General features: G+C 43.1%; 1 protein-coding gene across 5 annotated transcripts in view; it reads right to left on the reverse strand.

The window, feature by feature from the left end:
- Positions 1-20,707, reverse strand: part of ap1g1 (adaptor related protein complex 1 subunit gamma 1) — a 143,238-nt gene that overhangs the window by 86,695 nt on the left and 35,836 nt on the right. For all 5 annotated transcript variants that reach the window (XM_070898107.1, XM_070898104.1, XM_070898105.1 and 2 more), the window contains 2 exons: positions 11,218-11,342; positions 467-608 (listed from right to left, as the gene is read on the reverse strand). In XM_070898107.1, coding sequence (XP_070754208.1) covers positions 467-608; positions 11,218-11,342 — 267 coding nt within the window. The remainder of the gene's footprint in view (positions 1-466; positions 609-11,217; positions 11,343-20,707) is intronic.

Raw genomic sequence — 20,707 nt, forward strand, 5'->3', positions numbered from 1 at the left:
GTTTCACTACGTTAAAAGGCGCTATATAAATACAAGTTGTTGTTAACCTGCAAACCTGTTCTTTTTACTGATGTTTTTCTTGACTGGTAATCAATTCAAAAGTTGCAGGTACAACTTTTCCCAATGTTGTGGTAAAAATACACCAGATTTTGCAGAACTTAAATTCCTAGAAGCCCATTTGAATTAAGGGGCTTTTATACGACAATAGCTCAGCAGTAGTGTGAAGCAATTTTGGATTCACACCAATACTAAAAGTGTAAATCAGGCGTAAACGCCCAAACAGACTCCACAAAGTGAAGCACAGCAAGGCTGTGTCTTCCTGGGAAACTTCACTCTGGTGTTGGGTCCAGGCCTGACTTTGTATTTCGGCTGCAATTAACACTTTTTGCAGCAATTCAAAACTGATGGTACAGCAAGTGTAAATTTGAAAATGCAACAGCAAGACTGCAGTATCAAAATCCGTTACCTTCTTTCTCAGGTAAGAGTTGGATGTTTTCAGTAGTTTTTCCACTTCTCCTGCGAGATCTCTGCACATCTCTGATGATCCCATACAGCCGAGTGTGCAGAGAGCCAGGCCCTGCACATACTGAGTACTGTGGTTCAGGTCACTGTGGAAACGGTTAAAAAAATATCTGATTAATGTAGAATCATGATGCAGTTTCACAATATGGGCTTAATGTTATTGTAGTCAAGAAACAAGAAATAGTAGGAGCAAGTTATACAGCCCCTCGAGCCTGCTCCGCCATTCAAGAAGATCATGGCTGATCTTCGACCTCAACTTCACTTTCCCGCCCAATCTCCATATCCCTTGATTCACTTTGGAGCCCAAAAATCTATCGATCTCAAATTTGAACACACTCAAAGACTGGAGCATCTACACCCCTCTGGGGTAGAGAATTACAAAGATTCACAACCATGAGTGATGAAATTTATCAGTCCTAAATGGCTGATCCCTTTTTCTGAGACTGTGACCCCGAGTTCTGGACTCCCTAGCCGGGGAAACATCCTTCCAGCATCAACCCAGTCAAGCCCCGGAAGAATTTTATATATATATTTGAATGAGATCACCTCTCCTTCTAAACTCATAAGTATAGGCCCATTCTACTCTCTCCTCATAGGACAATCCTATCCCAAGAATCAATCTAGTGAACCTTCATTGCACCCCCCTCCAAGGCAAGTATATCCTTCCTTAGCTAGCTAGAGACAAAAACTGTACAGTGATCCAGAGGTGGTCTCACCAATGCCCTGTATAATTGCAGCAAGGCTTCCTTACTCTTATACACTAACCCCCTTGTAATATAGGCCAACATACCATTTGCTTTCCTAATTGCTTGCTGTACCTGCATGTTAAGTTTGAAATTCTGAACATTTAATAGTTTCTCACCATTTAAAAAGATATTCTGCTTTTCCAAACAAAGTGAACAACCTCACTTTATACTCACTCATTCTGCCACCTTCTTGCCCACTCACTTAACCTGTCCACTTCCCTTTGCAGACTCCGTTCTCTTGCAGCTTACTTTTCCACCTAGATTTAAATCAACAAACCTGGATACATTATACTAGGTCCCTTCATTTAAATAAATCAATCAATACAAATTGTAAATAGCCGAGGCCCCAGCACAGATCCCACTAGTAACAACCTGCCAACCTGAAAAGACTCATTTATTCTTGTTTCGTTTAACTAATCCTCTATCCATGCTAATATATTACCCCAACCCCTTAAGTCATCAACAAATGTTTTCAGTTATAAATTCCTGAAAAATACTTAACTATAATCCCAGTTTAAGCTTTGAGAATAAATTCAACAAACCAAGGTGAACAGAAATGTTGGAGAGAAATGTAATTTTTCTGCAAGATCAAGTACAATTAATTTAGAATGAAGCATGGCTTCCTTCTAGTTTCCCTCCGATTGGCTGCTTCCCTTTTCCTTCTCCCTGAAAAGATCCAACGTTCAAACTGGAATGCCACCAGTGAGCAGTTGTGAGGAATCACTATTACAAACCAAAATCCTGTCATGCAAAGCAGAACATAATCTGCACCAGTTTGCCAGCGTTTGGTATCGCCTGGAGTCATAAGGTACCATGCTCTCCCAAGAATGTTAAGGGTACCTGCACCTATTCCATTGCCAATTATATTTGAGCTAGGTGCTCAGACATATGCAACTACAGTCCAGAGGGATTTATTTAGTAAAGTGTCAAGTAACCGCTTGGCACCTCCACCAACACAATTGAGGTTCATGAATGCATGCCTATATAATATTTATCAGAACCACAAAATTGTACATCACTAACCCTGGAACATCGTACAGCACTGAACGCCCTAGTGATATAGGATATGCTCTCACTTCCATCTTAAGTTTGTGGGTTCAAGCTATTTCCAGGCATTTGAAGCACATAATCTGAGGGATTGCTGCACCATCGGAGATGCTGACTTTTGGATGAGACATTTAAACCAAGACCTTGTCTGACTGCTCACGCAGACGCAAGATTCCATGGTATTAGTTGAAGAGGAGTGGGGGAGCTACCCAGTTGGCCTGGTCAATATTTATCCCTCGACCACCAAAACAGATCAACTGGTCATTTATCTTACTGCTGTCTGCGGAAGCTTGGATGTGCCCAAAATTGGCTACCCCATTTGCCTATATAAAAAGTGACCACACTTCAAAAGTAATTAAAAGGTTGGTGCGGTGGGATGTCCAGAAAGAATCACAGATGCTTTATAAATACAATTTCTTCAAGAATTTAGATTAATTTAAAACTAAATTGAGCGCCCTTCATCAATTATATCATGCTGTATAATCACTATTCCCAACATTGTAGCTCTGAGCGCATAGCATTAATCAAAACTCACCATTTAGAATAGAAATTTCCCATCACAATGATAGGGACATGAGCAATAATTTCACCAGAATACTTCTGAAAAAATCAAATTCAATGTGTAAAATTATGACCCTGCCTCTTCTAACTAAACTAGATTCAAGTTTTAAGCTAGAAGCAGTCAGCAGCTCCAATGAGGAAGCTCAACCAGCATCTGTTCAATTTGCACAAGCTGAATATGCTTCAACACATCTCAAAATCTTCACTGGTAGTCAATATTTTAAACCCATTGGTTTGGGATGGGTTTAAAGGCAAGTCCCAGAAGGTGAAAGAGCAGTATTCTACACCACTGAGTTACAGTTCGCCACTCAGACCAACATGTAATCATAATATATTGACTGTTACAGCCTTTTACTCCATGCCATCTTCTATTCTCTCCACAATATTTAGAGTGGTATTGTCAAAGGCCTTGGACAGGCAAGCAAGAGACAATCAGGAATAGTGTGACATACTTAATTATCCTAATATAGACTTGGAAAATAACAGCATAAAAGGCAAAGAGGGGAAGGAATTCAAGAAGTGTACAAGAGAACTTTCTTGATCAGTGTACTTCTAACCCAATGAGGAGTGAAGCAGTGCTGGATCTAGTTCAGGGGAATGAAATGGGGAAAGCAGTGATCAAAGTTTAGAACAGCTATTACTACGACTACAACAAAAAATGTGACACCGAGCCACACAAGGAGTATGAATATGGGACCAGCTTGAAGAAGCACATAATACTTGGGAAAACAAAGCACAGCCTGTGATTGTAACAACTTTCAATATACTTTCCTTCTAACCTTGCTAGTTTCAGGGGGGAAAAAAAACAAACACTCATTAAGCATGTGCAGCTCAATATTCAAGAGCCTGATAAATTTAGTGACTCGTTTCAGCTAGGGCTGTTGGGATTAGAGAAACCATCACATGTTCACAGAACGACACTGCAACAAGAGCTTGGAATTTGCTGTTGTAATGACAGCGAAACGGTCAGCGTTCAACATCATTACTCTGTAAAACTGATCGCAACTTCTGGAGTCTGCACACGCACATTTAAACGCTGAAATCCTGAACTTGCTGTCATCAGCTCCAAGTGAGAAAACAGGAGTTTGGCAAGTGGGAGAGGGAGGTGTTGCTTTACCTTGTTTTTCCTAACTTTTTCCACAGAGCGGCGGCATACCTGAGCGGAAGCAGAACGAGGCCAGAAAGTGGGGATAAAAGCCATAGCAGACCACAGAATACGGCCACTGCGATCTCCTGGACTAGTTTCTATCGCCTAGTCGGGTCGAAGAGGAATTTTCGCAGATTTTTTCCCCCAATTGGACTGGGGTTTTAATCTGTTTTTTTGCCTCTCCCAGGAGATCGCATGGCTCCGGGTGAGGAGAACTCTGCTGTGTGACATCACAGGTAAGGCAGGTAAGTGATTAGTAGTGATTGTGGGCCAAGTATTTCTTTTAAATTAACAGCATATAACTAAATACTAAAAACTAACCTTTATTTGTTTAGCTAATTTAATAATAGGGTAAATACTTGATTAACACTAAACTAATTAATTTAATTAAATGGGAAAACAGGAGATGTGTTGCTGCTGTAATATGTGGGAGCTTCTGGACGTTTTGGTCCAGGTCGACTACATCTGCGAGACATCAGGGAGGGAGAAAGTTACCTGGACCTTTTGCTCCAGGAGGCTGCCACACCCTCTAGATTAAATACGTAAGAATTGACACATGATCAGGGACAGGAGGGTGTGACTGCGAGTGAAGCAGGTAAGGGGATCCAGGAGGTAGTATTGCAGGAACCTCAGTCCCTGCATTTGTCCAATAGATTAGAGACTCTTGCAACCTGCGGGGTGGATGAGCAGACTGACCAAGACACTGTGGTGCAGAAAGCCATTCAAGTGGGGGGAGTAAAGAGGCAGGTGATTGTAGTAGGGGACAGTATAGTTAGGGAGATAGATAGGGTTCTCTTTGGCCGAGAGCGTGCGTCCCGAAAGCTGTGTTGCCTAGCCGGTGCAAGGGTTAAGGACATCATCTCCGGGCTGGAGAAGAACCTAGAATGGGAGGGAGAGGATCCAGTTGTTGTGATACACATAGGTACCAATGACATAGGTAGGACTAAGAAAGAGGTTCTACTGAGAGAGTTTGAACAGCTAGGGACTAAATTGAAAAGCAGAACCACAAAGATAATAATCTCTGCATTATTACCTGAGCCATGAGCAAATTGGCATAGGGTCAACAGAATCAGGGAGATGAATGCGTGACTCAGAGGTTGGTGTGGGAGACATGGGTTTCGATAAGTGGGGCACTGGCACCAATACTCGGGAAAGAGAGAGCTGTTCCATGGGGACGGACTACACCTGAACTATGCTGGGACCAGAGTTCTAGCAAACCGACTAACTAGGGAGGAAGACAGGGTTTTAAACTAATAAAGGGGGGTGGGGCAGGGGAAGAGAGGACGGTCGCAGTAGAGAGCAATCTAGAATGGGAAAGAGAAAAGAAAAGGAAGCAATGCAGGAAAGTGATTGTGGTAAGGATAACCAGATTATGTCAGGAAGGGACAGAGCATACAAACAAGAGTGCACTAGCAAATAGGGTTCAGGTAAGAAAAAATAGTGATAAGACAAATGGGGCTATAGTACAAAATAAAGTCAAGATGTCTAATAATGTTAAAAAGACAAATTTAAAAGCACTGCATCGGAATGCATGAAGCATCTGTAATAAGGTAGGCGAATTAACAGTGCAAATAGATGTAAACGGATATGATATAGTTGCAATTACAGAGACATGGTTGCAGGGTGACCAGGATTGGAAACTGAATATCCAAGGATATTCGATATTTAGGAAGGACAGGCAAAAAAGAAGAGTGGGTGATGTGGCATTGTTAGTAAAGGATGAAATGAGAGCAATAGTGAGAAAGGATATTGGCTCAGAAAATCAAGATGTAGAATCAGTCTGGGTGGAGCTAAGGAGCACCAAGGGGCAGAAAACATTGGTGGGAGTTGTCTATCGGCCTCCAAACAGTGGTGGTAGTGTAGGTGACAGCATCAAACAGGAAATTAGAGATGCATGTAGCAAGGGTACTTCAGTAATTGTAGGTGACTTTAATCTACATATAGACTGGCCAAACTACATTAGTAATAATACTGTGGCAGATGAATTCCTGGAGTGTGTACGAGATGGTTTTTTAAGACCGATTTGTCGAGGAGCCTACTAGGGAACAGGCTATCCTAGATTGGGTATTGTGTAATGAGAAGGGGTTAATTAATAGTCTTGTTTTGCGGGGTCCTTTCGGGAAGTGTGACCAGAACATGATTGAATTTCTTAAGATGGAAAATGAAGTAGTCCAATCTGAAACTAGGGTCCTAAATCTATAAACAAAAAGGAAACTACGAAGGTATGAGGAATGAATTGGCTATGATAGATTGGGAAGATTCATTAAAACGCATGACTGTGGATAGGCAATGGTTAATATTTAGGGAACGACTGCATAAATTGCAACAGTTATACATTCCTTTCTGGCATAAAAACACAAGGAAAAGTGGCCCAACCATGGCTAACAAAAGAAATTAGGGATAGTATTAGATCCAAAGAGGAGTTATACAAAGTTGCCAGAAAAAAGTAGTAAGCCTGAGGATTGGGAACAGTTTAGAATTCAGCAAAAAAGATCATGAGATTGATTAAGAGGGGAAAAAGAAAGCATGTATGAGAGTAAACTTGCAAGGAACATAAAAACCGACTGCAAAAGTTTCTACAAGTTACATAAAAAGAAAAAGATTTGTGAAGACAAATGTAGGTCCTTTACAGACAAACGGGAGAATTTGTAATGGGGAAGGAAATGGCAGAATTAAATACTTCGGTTCTGTCTTCACGGAAAAGGACACAAATAAAGTCCCAGAAATGCCAGGGAACCAAGGGTCTAATGAGCAAGAGGAATTAAAGGAAATGATTATTAAGAAAATAGTGCTGGGACTGAAGGCAGATAAATCTTCTGGGCCTGATGATCTGCATCCCAGAGTACTAAAAGAGAGCCATGGAAATAGTAGATGCATTAGTTGTCATCTTCCAAATTCTATAGATTATGCAACAGTTCCTGCAGATTGGAGTGGCAAATGTAACCCCACTATTTAAAAAAGGAGGGAGAGAAAAAAACGGAACTACAGACCAGTTGGCCTGACATCAGTACTAGGGAAAATGCTGGAGGCTAGTATAAAGGATGTAATAACGGCACACTTAGATTATATCAACAGGATTAAACAAAGTCAACATGGATTTATGAAAGGAAAATCATGTTTGACAAACCTACTGGAGTTTTTTTTTTGAGGATTTAACTGAGAATAGATAAGGGAGAACCGATGGATGTAGTGTATTTGGATTTTCAGAAGGCCTTTGATAAAGTCTCACATAAGAGGTTAGTGTGCAAAATTAAAGCACTTAGGATTGGGGGTAATGTATTGGCATTCATTGAAAATTCGTTAACTGATAGGAAGCAGAGAGTAGGAATAAACAGGTCTTTTTCGGGGTGGCGAGCAGAATTATATATATATAGGTTGAGTAAGTGGGCAAACACATGGCAGATGCAGTATAACGTGAAGTTATCCACTTTGGTAGGAAAAACAAAGACAAAGTATTATTTAAATGGTGATGGCTTAGGAAGTATCGCTGTATAGAGACCTGGGTGTCCTTGTACAGCAGTCATTGAAAGCAAACATGCAGATGCAGCAAGCAGTTAGGAAGGCAAATGGTATGTTGGCCTTCATTGCAAGAGGATTTGAGTACAGGAGCAAGGATGTCTTATTACAGTTATACAGGGCCTTGGTGAGACCGCACCTGGAGTATTGTGCGCAGTTTTGGTCTCCTTACCCAAGAAAGGATATACTTGCCATAGAGGGAGTGCAGCAAAGGTTCACCAGACTTATTCTTGGGATGGCAGGACTGTCGTATGAGGAGAGATTGGGTCGACTAGGCCTGTATTCATTAGACTTTAGAAGAATGAGGGAAGATCTCATTGAAACATAAAATTCTGACTGGGTTGGATAGACTGGATGCAGGGAGGATGTTTCCCCTGGCTGGGAAGTCTAGAACAAGGGGTCACAGTCTCAGGATACAGGGTAGCAAATTTAGGACCAAGATGAGGAGAAATTTTTTCACTCAGAGGGTGGTGAACCTGTGGAATTCTCTACCACAGAAGGCTGTGGAGGCAAAGTCACTGAATATATTTAAGAGGGATATAGATAGATTTCTAGAAACAAAAGGCATTAAGTGGGTATGAGGAAAATGCGGGAAATATGGTGTTGAGATAGAGGATCAACCACGAACATATTGAATGGCGGTGTAGACTCGAAGGGCCGAATGGCCTACTACTGCTCCTATTTTCTATGTGATATCCTGCTCCTCTCCTCCACAGGATACACTGTTTCAGTACCCACAGATGAAAGTCAATTAGAAATCACTGAATTGGCATGAACTGTCACTTTTTATGCTCTTGCTGTAAAAACACTTGAAAAAACTTAATCCTTGTTGAATAAGGTGTAACTGATCTTGTAATGGCGTACTAAGTCATAATATTCCACCATCTACAAGGCATGTCAGGAGTGTGATGGAAGACACTTACCTGGATGAGTGCAGTTCCAACAACTCAAGAAGCTCGACACCATAAGAGGACAACACAGCCTGCTTGATTGGCAACCTGTTCGCCACCTGATAACATTCACTGCCTCCACTACCGGCTAACCATGGCTGCAGTCTACCAACTACAAGATGCACTGCAGCAACTCGCCAAGGCTTCCCAAACCCACGACCTCTACAACCTCGAACAGTGGTGGGCAAAATGTGGCCCACATCCGGCCCGCCAAGTCATTCTATCCGGCCTCCTGGATGGGACAGAAAAGAACGCGATCTGAAGCTCAAGTTGCACATTCATTTATCCACTTTCACTTCCCATGGGTCAGAGACAGACCCAAACTGCAGCCAAGGAAAAACCATAGTATACTTTATTCAAATTACTAATTCGCAAAAGCGATTCTCCCTGGCCCGATCTTAAGTGTGATTATGGACCCCAATGGCGGTTGGCTGTACTCAGAATTCACTGTGCGCTCGAATATGCCCCATTCCAAATTAGAGTGGGGTCATGGCTGCTCAGCTTCACAACTCTTTTACTGAAGAAAATGACTGGTGTTATATCTTTCCTCTCCCAGTATCCAGAGGAGGACGGCAGGGGAGTTTTCACCTGGCACCAATTGGGACGGCATTAGTAATCTTTGTAGAGAGACACAAGGATAACGGAGATGGGAAATTGATGCTGACACCGTCTCAAAAGAAGGTACAGTTCTATTTCACAGCACTGATTTACCTTTGAAAATATTTTATCTTTGATTCATTCTAAGCAGTATCGAATAAGTATATGTAAGACAGGATCGGATATCTGAATTTATGTTTATGCAATGTTCCCACTCTTGCGCACGCGGTCCCTTTAAATTTGCTGTGCTGCCAGCTACTATGCAGCTGCACATGTGCAGTTCTCCTCCAGTGGCAGGAGCTGGGGAGCGGCCTGCGTGGGACCATGTGGCTGTTGCGCGACCATGCAGCAACGCGCCTTAGGGTGCACATTGGTGGGCGGCCCTCAACAGCTCTCTAAAACTTAAGTGGCCCTCCAGCCGAAATAATTACCCACCCCCGACCTAGAAGGACAAGGGCAGCAGACGCATGGAAACACCATCACCTCCAAGTCACATACCACCGAACTTGGAAATATATCGCCAATCCTTCATTGTCACTGGGTCAAAATCCTGGAACTCGCTCCCAAACAGCACTATGGGAGTACCTTCACCACACGGACTGCAGCAGTGGCTCACGACCAGCTTCTCAAAAGGTAATTAGGGATGGGCAATAAATGCTGGCATCGCCAGTGACGCCCACATCACAGGAACCAATAAAAGATTACTGCTGAACACCTCTGACCCTTAAAAACAAATTTTATATTTGAGTGTCAAATCCCTTCTGTCCATGGTAAAAATTCCATAGATTGTGTGTGAAGTTTTATATTTCATCTACCATAAACCTACACACATATCCCAATCTTTATTTCGCTTCCTGTAAAAAAAAATTAAGTGAATGATAAAACCTTTTGACTTCCTGTTTTGCTGGCTGAGAATTCTTTGTGATTGGCTGCTTAGCCTGCTTGATAACATCACAGTTGCCAGACACCAAAGATCCCCTATTAGCTGGCGCCAGAAAGAAATCAACGTTGGGGAAGTGAAAAATTGATGCCACGAGGTTTGTGGGCAGCTTTGAGGTCAGTAGAGAGCCCAGTCACTTGGCCGGTGACTGCAAAATCCTCTCCGATAGAATAGCAATGCGTCCAATATTTGGCATATACAGACAACTCTGGATTGCAATAGCAAAAGTTCTCTCTCCTTCACCCAATCTCAGAGGTCCACCAGGTCAAGATCCCTGCCCCTAACCTGTTCTATATCTGGTCTTGGAAATTTCGTGGTAATCACAATGGCATTTGAAAAAGGCAACAGGAACTGTGGTCGAAAAATAAAAAATTCTTGCTGAAGAACATACTGCAGAGCACATCTAAGTTGAATTCACTCTGAGGAACACAAAGGTTTAGCAACGTCAGTGTAAAAGCGACAGTTAACCAGATCCTCGACCTCCAAATTCTAAGCTTGTCTTTTTACTGCCATTAGAAGAGCAAAGGGGCATTTGTTTTCCATTCTTTTGACCTCAGCTCTTGGATTTGGGCTCCAGGCCACATAGATGTGGCATTTACTTAGTTTATGTTAATAACACAAGTACCATGCACTTATCATTGACAGTACACTTATAAAATGTAAAAGTGCCTTAAATAACAGTATCTAAACTATGCACAACAAAACTAAAGATAATTTCCAGAGGATCATGACCCTAACCACCTTCAGATCTGCCAATTAAACTAATGGACTGTAAATAGCCTCAACCAATGCTTCAGATCAGGCCACCAACTTCTGCATACATCTACGAGCATTTGAAACATCTCATCCCGATTTCTGCAGTATACAATACCTGCTCAGTGCTGGGATCTTTTGACAAATTAAAAATACAAAACCAGCTAACCAATATTAGAGGCAATATTAAGTGCGGAGGAACACCAAGACTAAATAAAATAAGGTGTAAGGCTTGAAAACTTGTTTCATAAATGGCAAGATCAACGAATGATTAAAAAGCGAACACGGACAAATTAAAAAACATTTATATTGTAATTTGCACTTTTAAAAGCAATGTTCAGTATTTTAGGCTTTGACTGCTTAGTGAAGTAAAGCAAATATACAAACTGGCTGCTTAACAATGCTAAATTAAATTACTTAAAAAAAAACAGTACTTACTTTTTAATACAATTTGTCATGAGCAAGTGGACATCTTGCCGTTCATCGAGCAGTAACATAGCACCTAAATAACCAATCCGCTTGTCTGTAAACTTCTGAGAGGCAATCAGCTTTAGGCACTCCAACTGCAGTGAACAAAAATGCACATGTAAAACACTTTACAAACAAGACAACTTCATAGAATTTCATCTAAACCATCCCAAATTTTGGCTCTGGATTCTGTTAGAAATAACCTCTTTACAGTTATCTCTGGTCATTAATCAGGTTCGAGTGCAAACCAACATGGTGGATAAACAGGTTGGACCCCTCTGGTCCGGAAACATCCGTGGTTCGGCATTAGTTGAGCCCGAGAGGGTTTATTTATTTATTTTTAAAAAAGAGCACGTTAATTAATAAATGTGGCTGGGAGATTTCTACACAGAACGAGCGAGGCCCGAGCTTCGCGGCCTGTGAGTTTGAAATGCAATCTGAGTTTTGCAGTCTGAAGTTATGTGCCATCTCAGTGAGTGTTGCAATGTGTTATCTGTACAATCGAAGTGTGCAAGGCACTGGCCAGGGGCTGTAACTTAAAATGGTGTTTCAGAAAGCGGGCTCGGCTGCTGCTGCGGTGTGCGTGTGGCGATTGGCTGGAGCGGCTGTTAGTGAGTGTGTGCTGAAGGAGCCGCCCACAGGCTGCCAGCATGTGTGCGCACACACAGGAATCCAGGCACTGTCAACGGGTACCGGTAAGCCTAAACTAGGCATGACCTCACGTGGTTTGGAAAATTCGGTGGTTTCGGCATCAGTCGGGTGTCGGACCAGAGAGGTCCAACCTGTAATGTGTTTAATCACGCGTTTACGACGGAATAGAACACTAGTTATACAGCAAAAACATACGACCGTGACAAGTAGCTGATACTGATCCAATCGGATAGATGATTGGCATACGTGAGCAATTCTGAGTGACTTCTCCTCCTTTCGTCTAGAACCTATTCGCTCTCTCTGTCTTTCAGGAGGTTACTTGCATTCTATTTTTAGGGGTGGGCCTGAAACAAGATATTGACAAGACCTTTTAACCTATCGAGTTTTTGGAGGAACCTCAATACTAAATGGGACTTGAGTTCTTTTTCTCAATACGTCAATCAAAAGCTCTCTCTAAAAATGATCGTGTTCACGTCTTTTCCTGTTTATATTTTCTCAGTGTTCCTTCCTTTGAAATTTGTCTTTGCTCTCTCGTCCCTATCCTCTTGGGTACCATTAATACAAGGCCTAGCCTAGTATTTTTTCAACCATGAGACCCAAAGCAGAGCTTTCACTTCAACCAGTCGTTACCTCTTACGATGTAGCAAACTATTCCACTGAGATTTTGTTAACGCCAACTGTCCCAACTTCCTTCCATTATCTTCGCAAGCAGTTCTGTTAAATTAATTTCAATCCCTGCCTTAGCATTATACATAAAGTACATAAACAAGGTTCAAGTCTTAACTTAAAAGATAATCGCTTAGTAATAGGGAAATTGTATATAGTACAGAATGCTATACCATCTGCAAGAAACCAAAACATTAGCACTTCTAAGCATCTATCTGGTCTGAGGAGACGTTGTCTCTGCAAACAACCATTTAAACACAGCATTCTGCACATCAGTTTTAGGCGCATAACCATATACATTTTTAGGTATCTTTAGTTTCCAACAGTTCAGACAACTAAAATGATCTATAATTTTTTTTTATTGACTAATTATAGAACACTAAAGGGAGCTCATAGGAAAAGGAGTCACTGCCCTCTTGTTTAGACATATTTTTGATCATGAGTGAAGGCACATTTGTGGACAATCATAAAACAACACTATATAGGCAAATCTGTACCAATTACAAAAATACTGTGGTGCCGGTTTAGGCTATGAATGGGATGAGGAACTAGAGTAGTTCAATATATCACCAACACCGAAAGGACCAAAAACAACAAGGACTGGAAGCAAAATGACTACAGGGATGAATTTTAAACAATTCTTGGGTACTTGGGTTGTGTCAAAATCAACCCAAGTTAAAATAAGGCATCAAATACAGAGTTATGGAGGAAGCAAACGAACTGAAAAGATAGAGGAAACATTATGCCAATTAAAAAAAAACGAACAGGTTACTTATAATTCAAGAAAAATAGAAATACAAGTTAAGAGGGCAATGTATTACATTATTTCAGATTCAGCATCATATTACCATTTACTGCTTAAACACTATGGGCTCAATTTTCAACCGTTTTTTCTGACGTATTTATTTTTTTCCAAGTTTCCCGCTGTGGTCTGCGCTGGTGTAACTGACTTAATGATTTTTTTAGGCCGGTTTTTTTTGGCGTCATGTCTGCGCCGGTTTTTTTCAGTTTGGCCAACATTTTTTTCTCTTAGGTTGGCGTATCTGGCCACTCCCGAAAAATCTTCTGATGAGTTAAGAAAACCAGCGCACATTCACAAATCTGCACCAAAAGATGTCAGTGCTTTTAAATTGAAGATTTTGGAGGGAGTCAAGAACACTGTCAAAATCAAAAAAGTTAAATTTTTTTTAAAAAACAAGTCAATCAACATAGAAGTGTAAATTTGTTGGATTTCAGAAGTTTTTTTAAAAAATACACGCCACCAGCGAACGTCTTGAAGCACGGCTGGAGGGTCGTAGATTTGGCCAGCAGAATCGGCCTCGCGTCTAGCTGTTTGGGGTTCGGCGCTACAAATCAAGCCGTGTGGAGGGTGGGGGGGAGCGAGAGAGCTAGCTGCCGATCAGAAGACTTAGACCCAGGGGAGGCGGGGGGGTGGGGGGAAAGAGAGGTCACAAGACTCGAGGTGGGGGGGGTGGTCTATCCATACAGACCTGGAGATACACAACTGTGAACCTGTGCTGCCTGCTTTCCTGCCATTTTGAGCTTCGTTCAAAGGTTAAATTTAAGTATGGGGGCAATACTGACAATGCCATACCTTGTGCGAGCTTTCTGCATCATGGTGCTACGTAGGAAACAATTGATTTTACTTCATCGCATCAGGAACATCAAAGCCCGTCGGGTGCTGGGCAGGAGGCGTTATCCACCTCGGATACAGCGAGACAGACATTCATATCTCCATCTGAGTGATGCAAACTGTGTCAGAAGGCTGCGTTTCCACAAAGAAATTGTAAGAGGTCTGTGAGTTGGTCAAAGCAGACCTGCAACCTACAAGCATCAGGAGGACTGCTTTGTCAGTTGAAGTGAAGGTTACAGCTGCACTTTTATTTTATGCCTCCAGATCATTTCAAGCTACAAGTGGGGATGTGTGCACCATCTCTCAATATGCAACACATTTGCCAGGTGACAGCTGCACTGCACACGCGTAGGAATGACTTAATAAAGTTCCCCATGACTGCCCAAGCAATCCATGACAGGGCTGTGGGCTTCTCCAGGATTGCTGGCTTCCCAAAGGTACAGAGCTGCATTGATTGTACCCACATCGTCTTGCGAGCATCTTTGAAGGATTGCGAGATGTACAGGAACAGAAAAGGCTTCCACTCCATTAATGTGCAGCTCGTGTGTGACGACATGCATCATATCATGTCAGTTCATGCAAAATACCCTGGCAGCACCCATGATGCGTTCATCCTATGTGACAGCGTTATATCTGCCATGTTTCAGCAGCAGCCAGAAGGGCAGAGCTGGCTACTGGGAGACAAAGGGTACGGCCTCGCCACCTGGCTCATGACGCCCTACGCGTAACCCGGACAGAAGCTGACCATCAAAACTGATCATCAAGACTGTCACACATTGCGATGCGCAGCATCATTGAGAGGACCATTAGCATATTGAAAGAGTTTCCGATGACACGACCATTCCGGAGACTACTTGCTGTACACCAGAGATTGTCAGTCAGTTCACCGCGGTGTGCTGCATGCTTTAGTCATCATGAGACAGCAGCACCTGGTAGTGGAAAACCCACCTGCGGCAAGAGTGGCTGATGATAATGATGTGGAGGATGCAGGTAACGAGCAGGAGGAGGAGGAGAACAACAACGACAAGGATGAGGAAGCTATGCAAGTGCCAGAGGCCGGAGGATGATGGCGGAGGGGGGGGGCGGGGGTTCATCGTGTTCCTTAACGATTGCTCAAGCCTTGCGCCAGCAGCTCCTCCATAGAAACATAGAAAATAGGTGCAGGAGTAGGCCATTCGGCCCTTCGAGCCAACACCACCATTCAATATCATGCAACTTTAGCACCCCATTGCTGCTTTCTCTCCATACCCCTTGATCCCTTTAGCTATAAAAGCCACATCTAACTCCCTTTTGAATATATTTAACAAACTGCCTCAACAACTTTGTGGTAGAGAATGCGACAGGTTCACAATTCTGAGTGAAGAAGTTTTCCTCATCTTGGTCCTAAATGGCTTGACCCTTATCCTCAAGACTGTGACCCCTGGTTTTGGACTTCCCCAACATGGGGAACATTCTTCCTGTACAATCCCGTCAGAATTTTGTGTTTTTCTATGAGGTCCCCTCTCATTCTTAATTCCAGTGACTATGGCCCCAAGTTTCCACACGCGGCAAAACAGGCGCCCCTCCGAGCTGGGCGCCCGTTATTCGCGCCAAAAACGGCGCCTGAAAAAAAACGTGGTATGCTCGAGCGCCTTGCAGCTCGATGTCTGCTTGGCGCGGCGCACAGGGGGCCTAACTAACTCACACTGACGCAAATTAAATGTGCAGAATGGGGATTTTTTAAAGATACTCAGGTGCTATACTTGGTCGATCCGAGAAGCAAGTATGTATTTTCTATAATGCAGACTGGGAGAAAGACCGAACAAATCACAGTGGGATTGAGAACTGTGATGGCGAAAAAGATAAACGGCGACACTGTTTTGCTACATGGAAGAACTCTGGCTCTATAGAAATTGTGAAACAAGGCTGTTGGTTAGATCATTGGAACTGCTATGACAAGGGTGAATGTGTCAAAACAATTTTGTAAGTAGGAGGGGGTGGGTACAATTTAAATGAGTTTTTTTGGTGCCGGCAACTCTGCGCGTGCGTGTTGGAGTGTTCTGAAGTAAACATTGGCAATCGGCCATTTTAAAAAGTGCTGCAGAAAAAGTGAAAAATTGTTTATTGAACCCTTGCAAAGGCTTGTATTTTAATTTTCTTGATATTTCTGTGTGTGAGGGAGTGCATTCTGTAATTAAAGATAGACTGTGATAAACGGGACATATACACTTGTTTGAGACTATTCAAATTTTTTGTAGCGTTCAATTTTTAAAATTTTTTAATAAAACCACATTGCCCTTCCATGATCAGCACTGAGGCTTCTTGCAGCTTTCTCCCCCTGCAGTCCGTCGGGCCCGACGGCAAACCAATGCCTGAAAGGCCTGCCTGAAGCACTTTCACACAGGTAGGAACATGGTTTATTTAATCTTTTCTTTGCTTATAAATTTTTATTCAGGTTGGATTTATTTGTATAATATTTGTATAAGTGTAACTAAGGATTTATTGTAGAATTTAATGACTTCCCTCCACGCCCCCCTCGTTCCCGACACCTAATTTGTAACCTGCGCCTGATTTTTTAATGTGTAGACAAGGTTTTTCAAGCCTACAAAAATCTTCACTTGCTCCATTCTAAGTTAGTTTGGAGTACGTTTTCACTGTGGAAACTTTCAAATCAGGCGTCAGTGGCCGGACACGCCCCCTTTTGAAAATAAAATTCTGTTCAAAAGTGAAACTGTTCTACCTGACTAGAACTGCAGAAAACTTAAATGTGGAGAATTGCGATTTCTAAGATACTCCGTTCTCCACCAGTTGCTCCTAAAAATCAGGAGCAAATCATGTGGAAACTTGGGGCCTACAAGCCCAGTCGATCCAGTTTTTCTTCATGTCAGTCCTGCCATCCCAAACATCAACCTGGTGAACCTTCGCTGCACTCCCTCAATAGCAAGAATGTCATTCCTCAGATTAGGAGACCAAAACTGAACACAATATTCCAGGTGAGGCCTCACCAAGGCCCTGTACATCTGCAGCAAGACCTCCCTGCTCCTATACTCAAATCCTCTCGCTATGAAGGCCAACATGCCATTTGCCTTCTTCAGCGCCTGCTGTACCTGCATGCCAACTTTCAATGACTGATGTACCATGACAACCAGGTCTCGTTGCAGCTCCCCTTTTCCTAATCTGTCACCATTTAGATAATATTCTGCCTTCCTGTTTTTGTCACCAAAGTGGATAACCTCACATTTATCTACATTATACTGCATCTGCCCACTCACCAAACCTGTCCAAGTCATCCTGCAGCCTCTTAGCGTCCTCCTCACAGCTCACACTGCCACCCAGCTTAGTGTCATCTGCAAACTTGGAGATATTACATTCAATTCCTTTGTCTAAATCATTAATGTATATTGTAAATAGCTGGGGTCCCAGCACTAAACCTTGCAGTATCCCACTAGTCACTGCATATCATTCTGAAAAGGACCCGTTTATTCCAACTCTTTGCTTCCTGTCCACCAACCAGTTCTCCATCCACGTCAATACATTACCCCCAATACCATGTGCTTTAATTTTGCTTTACTGATATCACAGTGCTCAGCGACAACTATTCCACAAGGACATGTTTACAACTGTTCCGTAATGTTGTGTTGATGGAATATGCTTCAGTTTTAATGTAAAATATATTTTATTCAAAAGTTTACAATGTACATAACAAATTATTCTTGTATCAAACTTTACTTGATCACTTATAAACTTGTAACTGTTCTCAAATTAAAAGTTGTTTGTAAGTTATGTAAATTAACAAAGAAAGACTGCACCCATCTCTCATCCCCCTTATTCTAAGACCGCCTGCTGTGCTGGGTCTTGGACACTCTACCACCCCAGCCCGCAGGCAGTGGCGTAGTGTTTCTGAGCTTGATACCAAGCTTATTCTTTTTAACATCTCGGGTACTGCGCACCGAGTGGGGGGGGGGGGGGGGGGAAAGAGGTGGCGGCAACGTCAGGCGGCAAGTTGGAGGGCCCAGGCAGCAAGTTGCGGGGCCAGCTTTGGGTTCTTCAGAGACTAGTGTGGGGATTGGAGTGGGACAGACAGTTGATTCTGTCAAATGACAGAGTCTGGGCGTGTTCCCCTATTGCAGCAGCTAACTCCCAGCATGCCATTCCTCATGCGCCCTGACAGTGTCTCAACGACCTACAGCTTCCCTCCCTCATGGCCACGACTTCCTCACTGATGGTCCCGGACATCGTTCCCATTTCTCGTGTCATTGCTGTTACTTCTCGCGACAGTCCAGCTACCTCATCACTCACCCCACTGATGGCGTCCAGGAGTGATCGGGTAAGGTCAATGCTCTCCGCACTCAATTACATCATCCAAACCACATCTGTTAGATCCTGCACCTCAGGAATGCGCAGTCGAGCTCTCCTTCCACTCCTCCCCATGGGTGTGGCTCGCACCAAAACACGGGGACCCGCAGCCTCGCTGCACCCCACCACTGGGACCCGCAATCTCGGAAGATGTGAAACCATGGAATGTCGCACCAACACTCAAACCACTAGTCACGGAGGGGTCCGTCACATCAATGAGCGGCACCTCCTCCAAGGTCAGTACAACAGCGGGAGCTTCATCCAGCTCCATCCCGTCCCCCTCACCCCCATGGATGGATTGGAAGATATTCTCTTCAGGCTCATCCGCATCTGACATAGAAACATAGAAAATGGGTGGAGTAGGCCATTCGGCCCTTCAAGCTTGCACAACCATTCAATAAGATCATGGCAGATCCTTCACCTCAGTACCCCTTTCCTGCTTTCTCCCCATACAGCTAAAGCGATCAAGGGGTTAGGGCCATATCTAACTCCCTCTTGAATATATCCAATGAACTGGCATCAACAACTCTCTGCGGTAGGGAAATCCACAGGTTAACAACTCAGTGAAGAAGTTTCTCCTCATCTCAGTCCTAAATGGCCTACCCCTTATCCTAAGATTGTGTCCCCTGGTTCTGGGCTTCCCCATCATCGGAAACATTCTCCCTGCATCTAACCTGTCCAGTTCCATCAGAATTTTATATGTTTCTATGAGATCCCCACTCATCCTTCTAAACCCCAGTGAATAAAGGCCCAGTTGATCCAGTCTCTCCTCATATGTCAGTCCAGCCATCCCAGGAATCAGTCTGGTGAACCTTCGCTGCACTCCCTCAATAGCAAGAACGTCCTTCCTCAGATTACGAGATCAAAACTGAACACAATATTCCAGGTGAGGTCTCACTAAGGCCCTGTACAACTACAGTAAGACCTCCCTGCTCCTATACTCAAATCCCCTAGCTATGAATGCCAACATACTACTTGCCTTCTTCACCGCCTGCTGTACCTACATACCAACTTTCAATGACTGATGTACCATGACACCCAGGTCTCGTTGCACCTCCCCTTTTCCTAATCTGTCGCCATTCAGATAATATTCTGCCTTCGTGTTTTTGCCCCCAAAGTGGACAACCTCACATTTATCCACATTATAGTGCATCTGCCATGCATTTGCCCACTCACCTAACCAAGTCACCCTGCAGCCTCTTAGCATCCTCCTCACAGCTCACACCGCCACCCAGTTTAGTGTCATCTGCAAACTTGGAGATATTACACTCAATTCCTTCATCCAAATCATTAATGTACATTGTAAAGAGCTGGGGTCCCAGCACTGAGCCCTGCGGCACCCCACTAGTCACTGCCTGCCATTCTGAAAAGGACGAGTTTATCCCGACTCTCCGCTTCCTGTCTGCAAACCAGTTCTCTATCCACATCAGTACATTACCCCCAACATCATGTGCTTTAATTTTGCACACCAATCTCGTGTGGGAGACCTGGTCAAAAGTCTTTTGAAAGTCCAAATATACCACATCCACTGGTTCTCCCTTGTCCACTACTAGTTACATCCTCAAAAAATTCCAGAAGATTTGTCAAGCATGATTTCCCTTTCATAAATCCATGCTGACTTGGACCGATTCTGTCACTGCTTTCCAAATGCGCTATTTCATCTTTAATAATTGATTCCAACATTTTCCCCACTACTGAGGTCAGGCTAACTGGTCTATAATTACCTGCTTTTTCTCCCTCCTTTTTTAAAAAGTGGTGTTACATTAGCTACCCTCCAGTCCAAAGGGACTGATCCAGAGACGATGGACTGTTGGAAAATGATCACCAATACATCCACTATTTCTAGGGCCACTTCCTCAAGTACTCTGGGATGCAGACTATCAGGCCCCAGGGATTTATCGGCCTTCAATCCCATCAATTTCCCTAACACAATTTCCTGCCTAATAAGGATATCCTTCAGTTCCTCCTTCTCACTAGACCCTCGGTCCCCTAGTACATCAGGAAGATTGTGTGTGTCTTCCTTCGTGAAGACAGAACCAAAGTATTTGTTCAACTGCTCTGCTATTTCTTTGTTCCCCATTATAAATTCACCTGAATCTGACTGCAAGGGATCTACGTTTGTCTTCACTAATCTTTTTCTCTTCACATATCTATAGAAGCTTTTGCAGTCAGTTT

The sequence above is a fragment of the Pristiophorus japonicus genome, chromosome 13, assembly GCF_044704955.1.
Source record: "Pristiophorus japonicus isolate sPriJap1 chromosome 13, sPriJap1.hap1, whole genome shotgun sequence".
Taxonomy (NCBI): Eukaryota; Metazoa; Chordata; class Chondrichthyes; family Pristiophoridae; genus Pristiophorus; species Pristiophorus japonicus.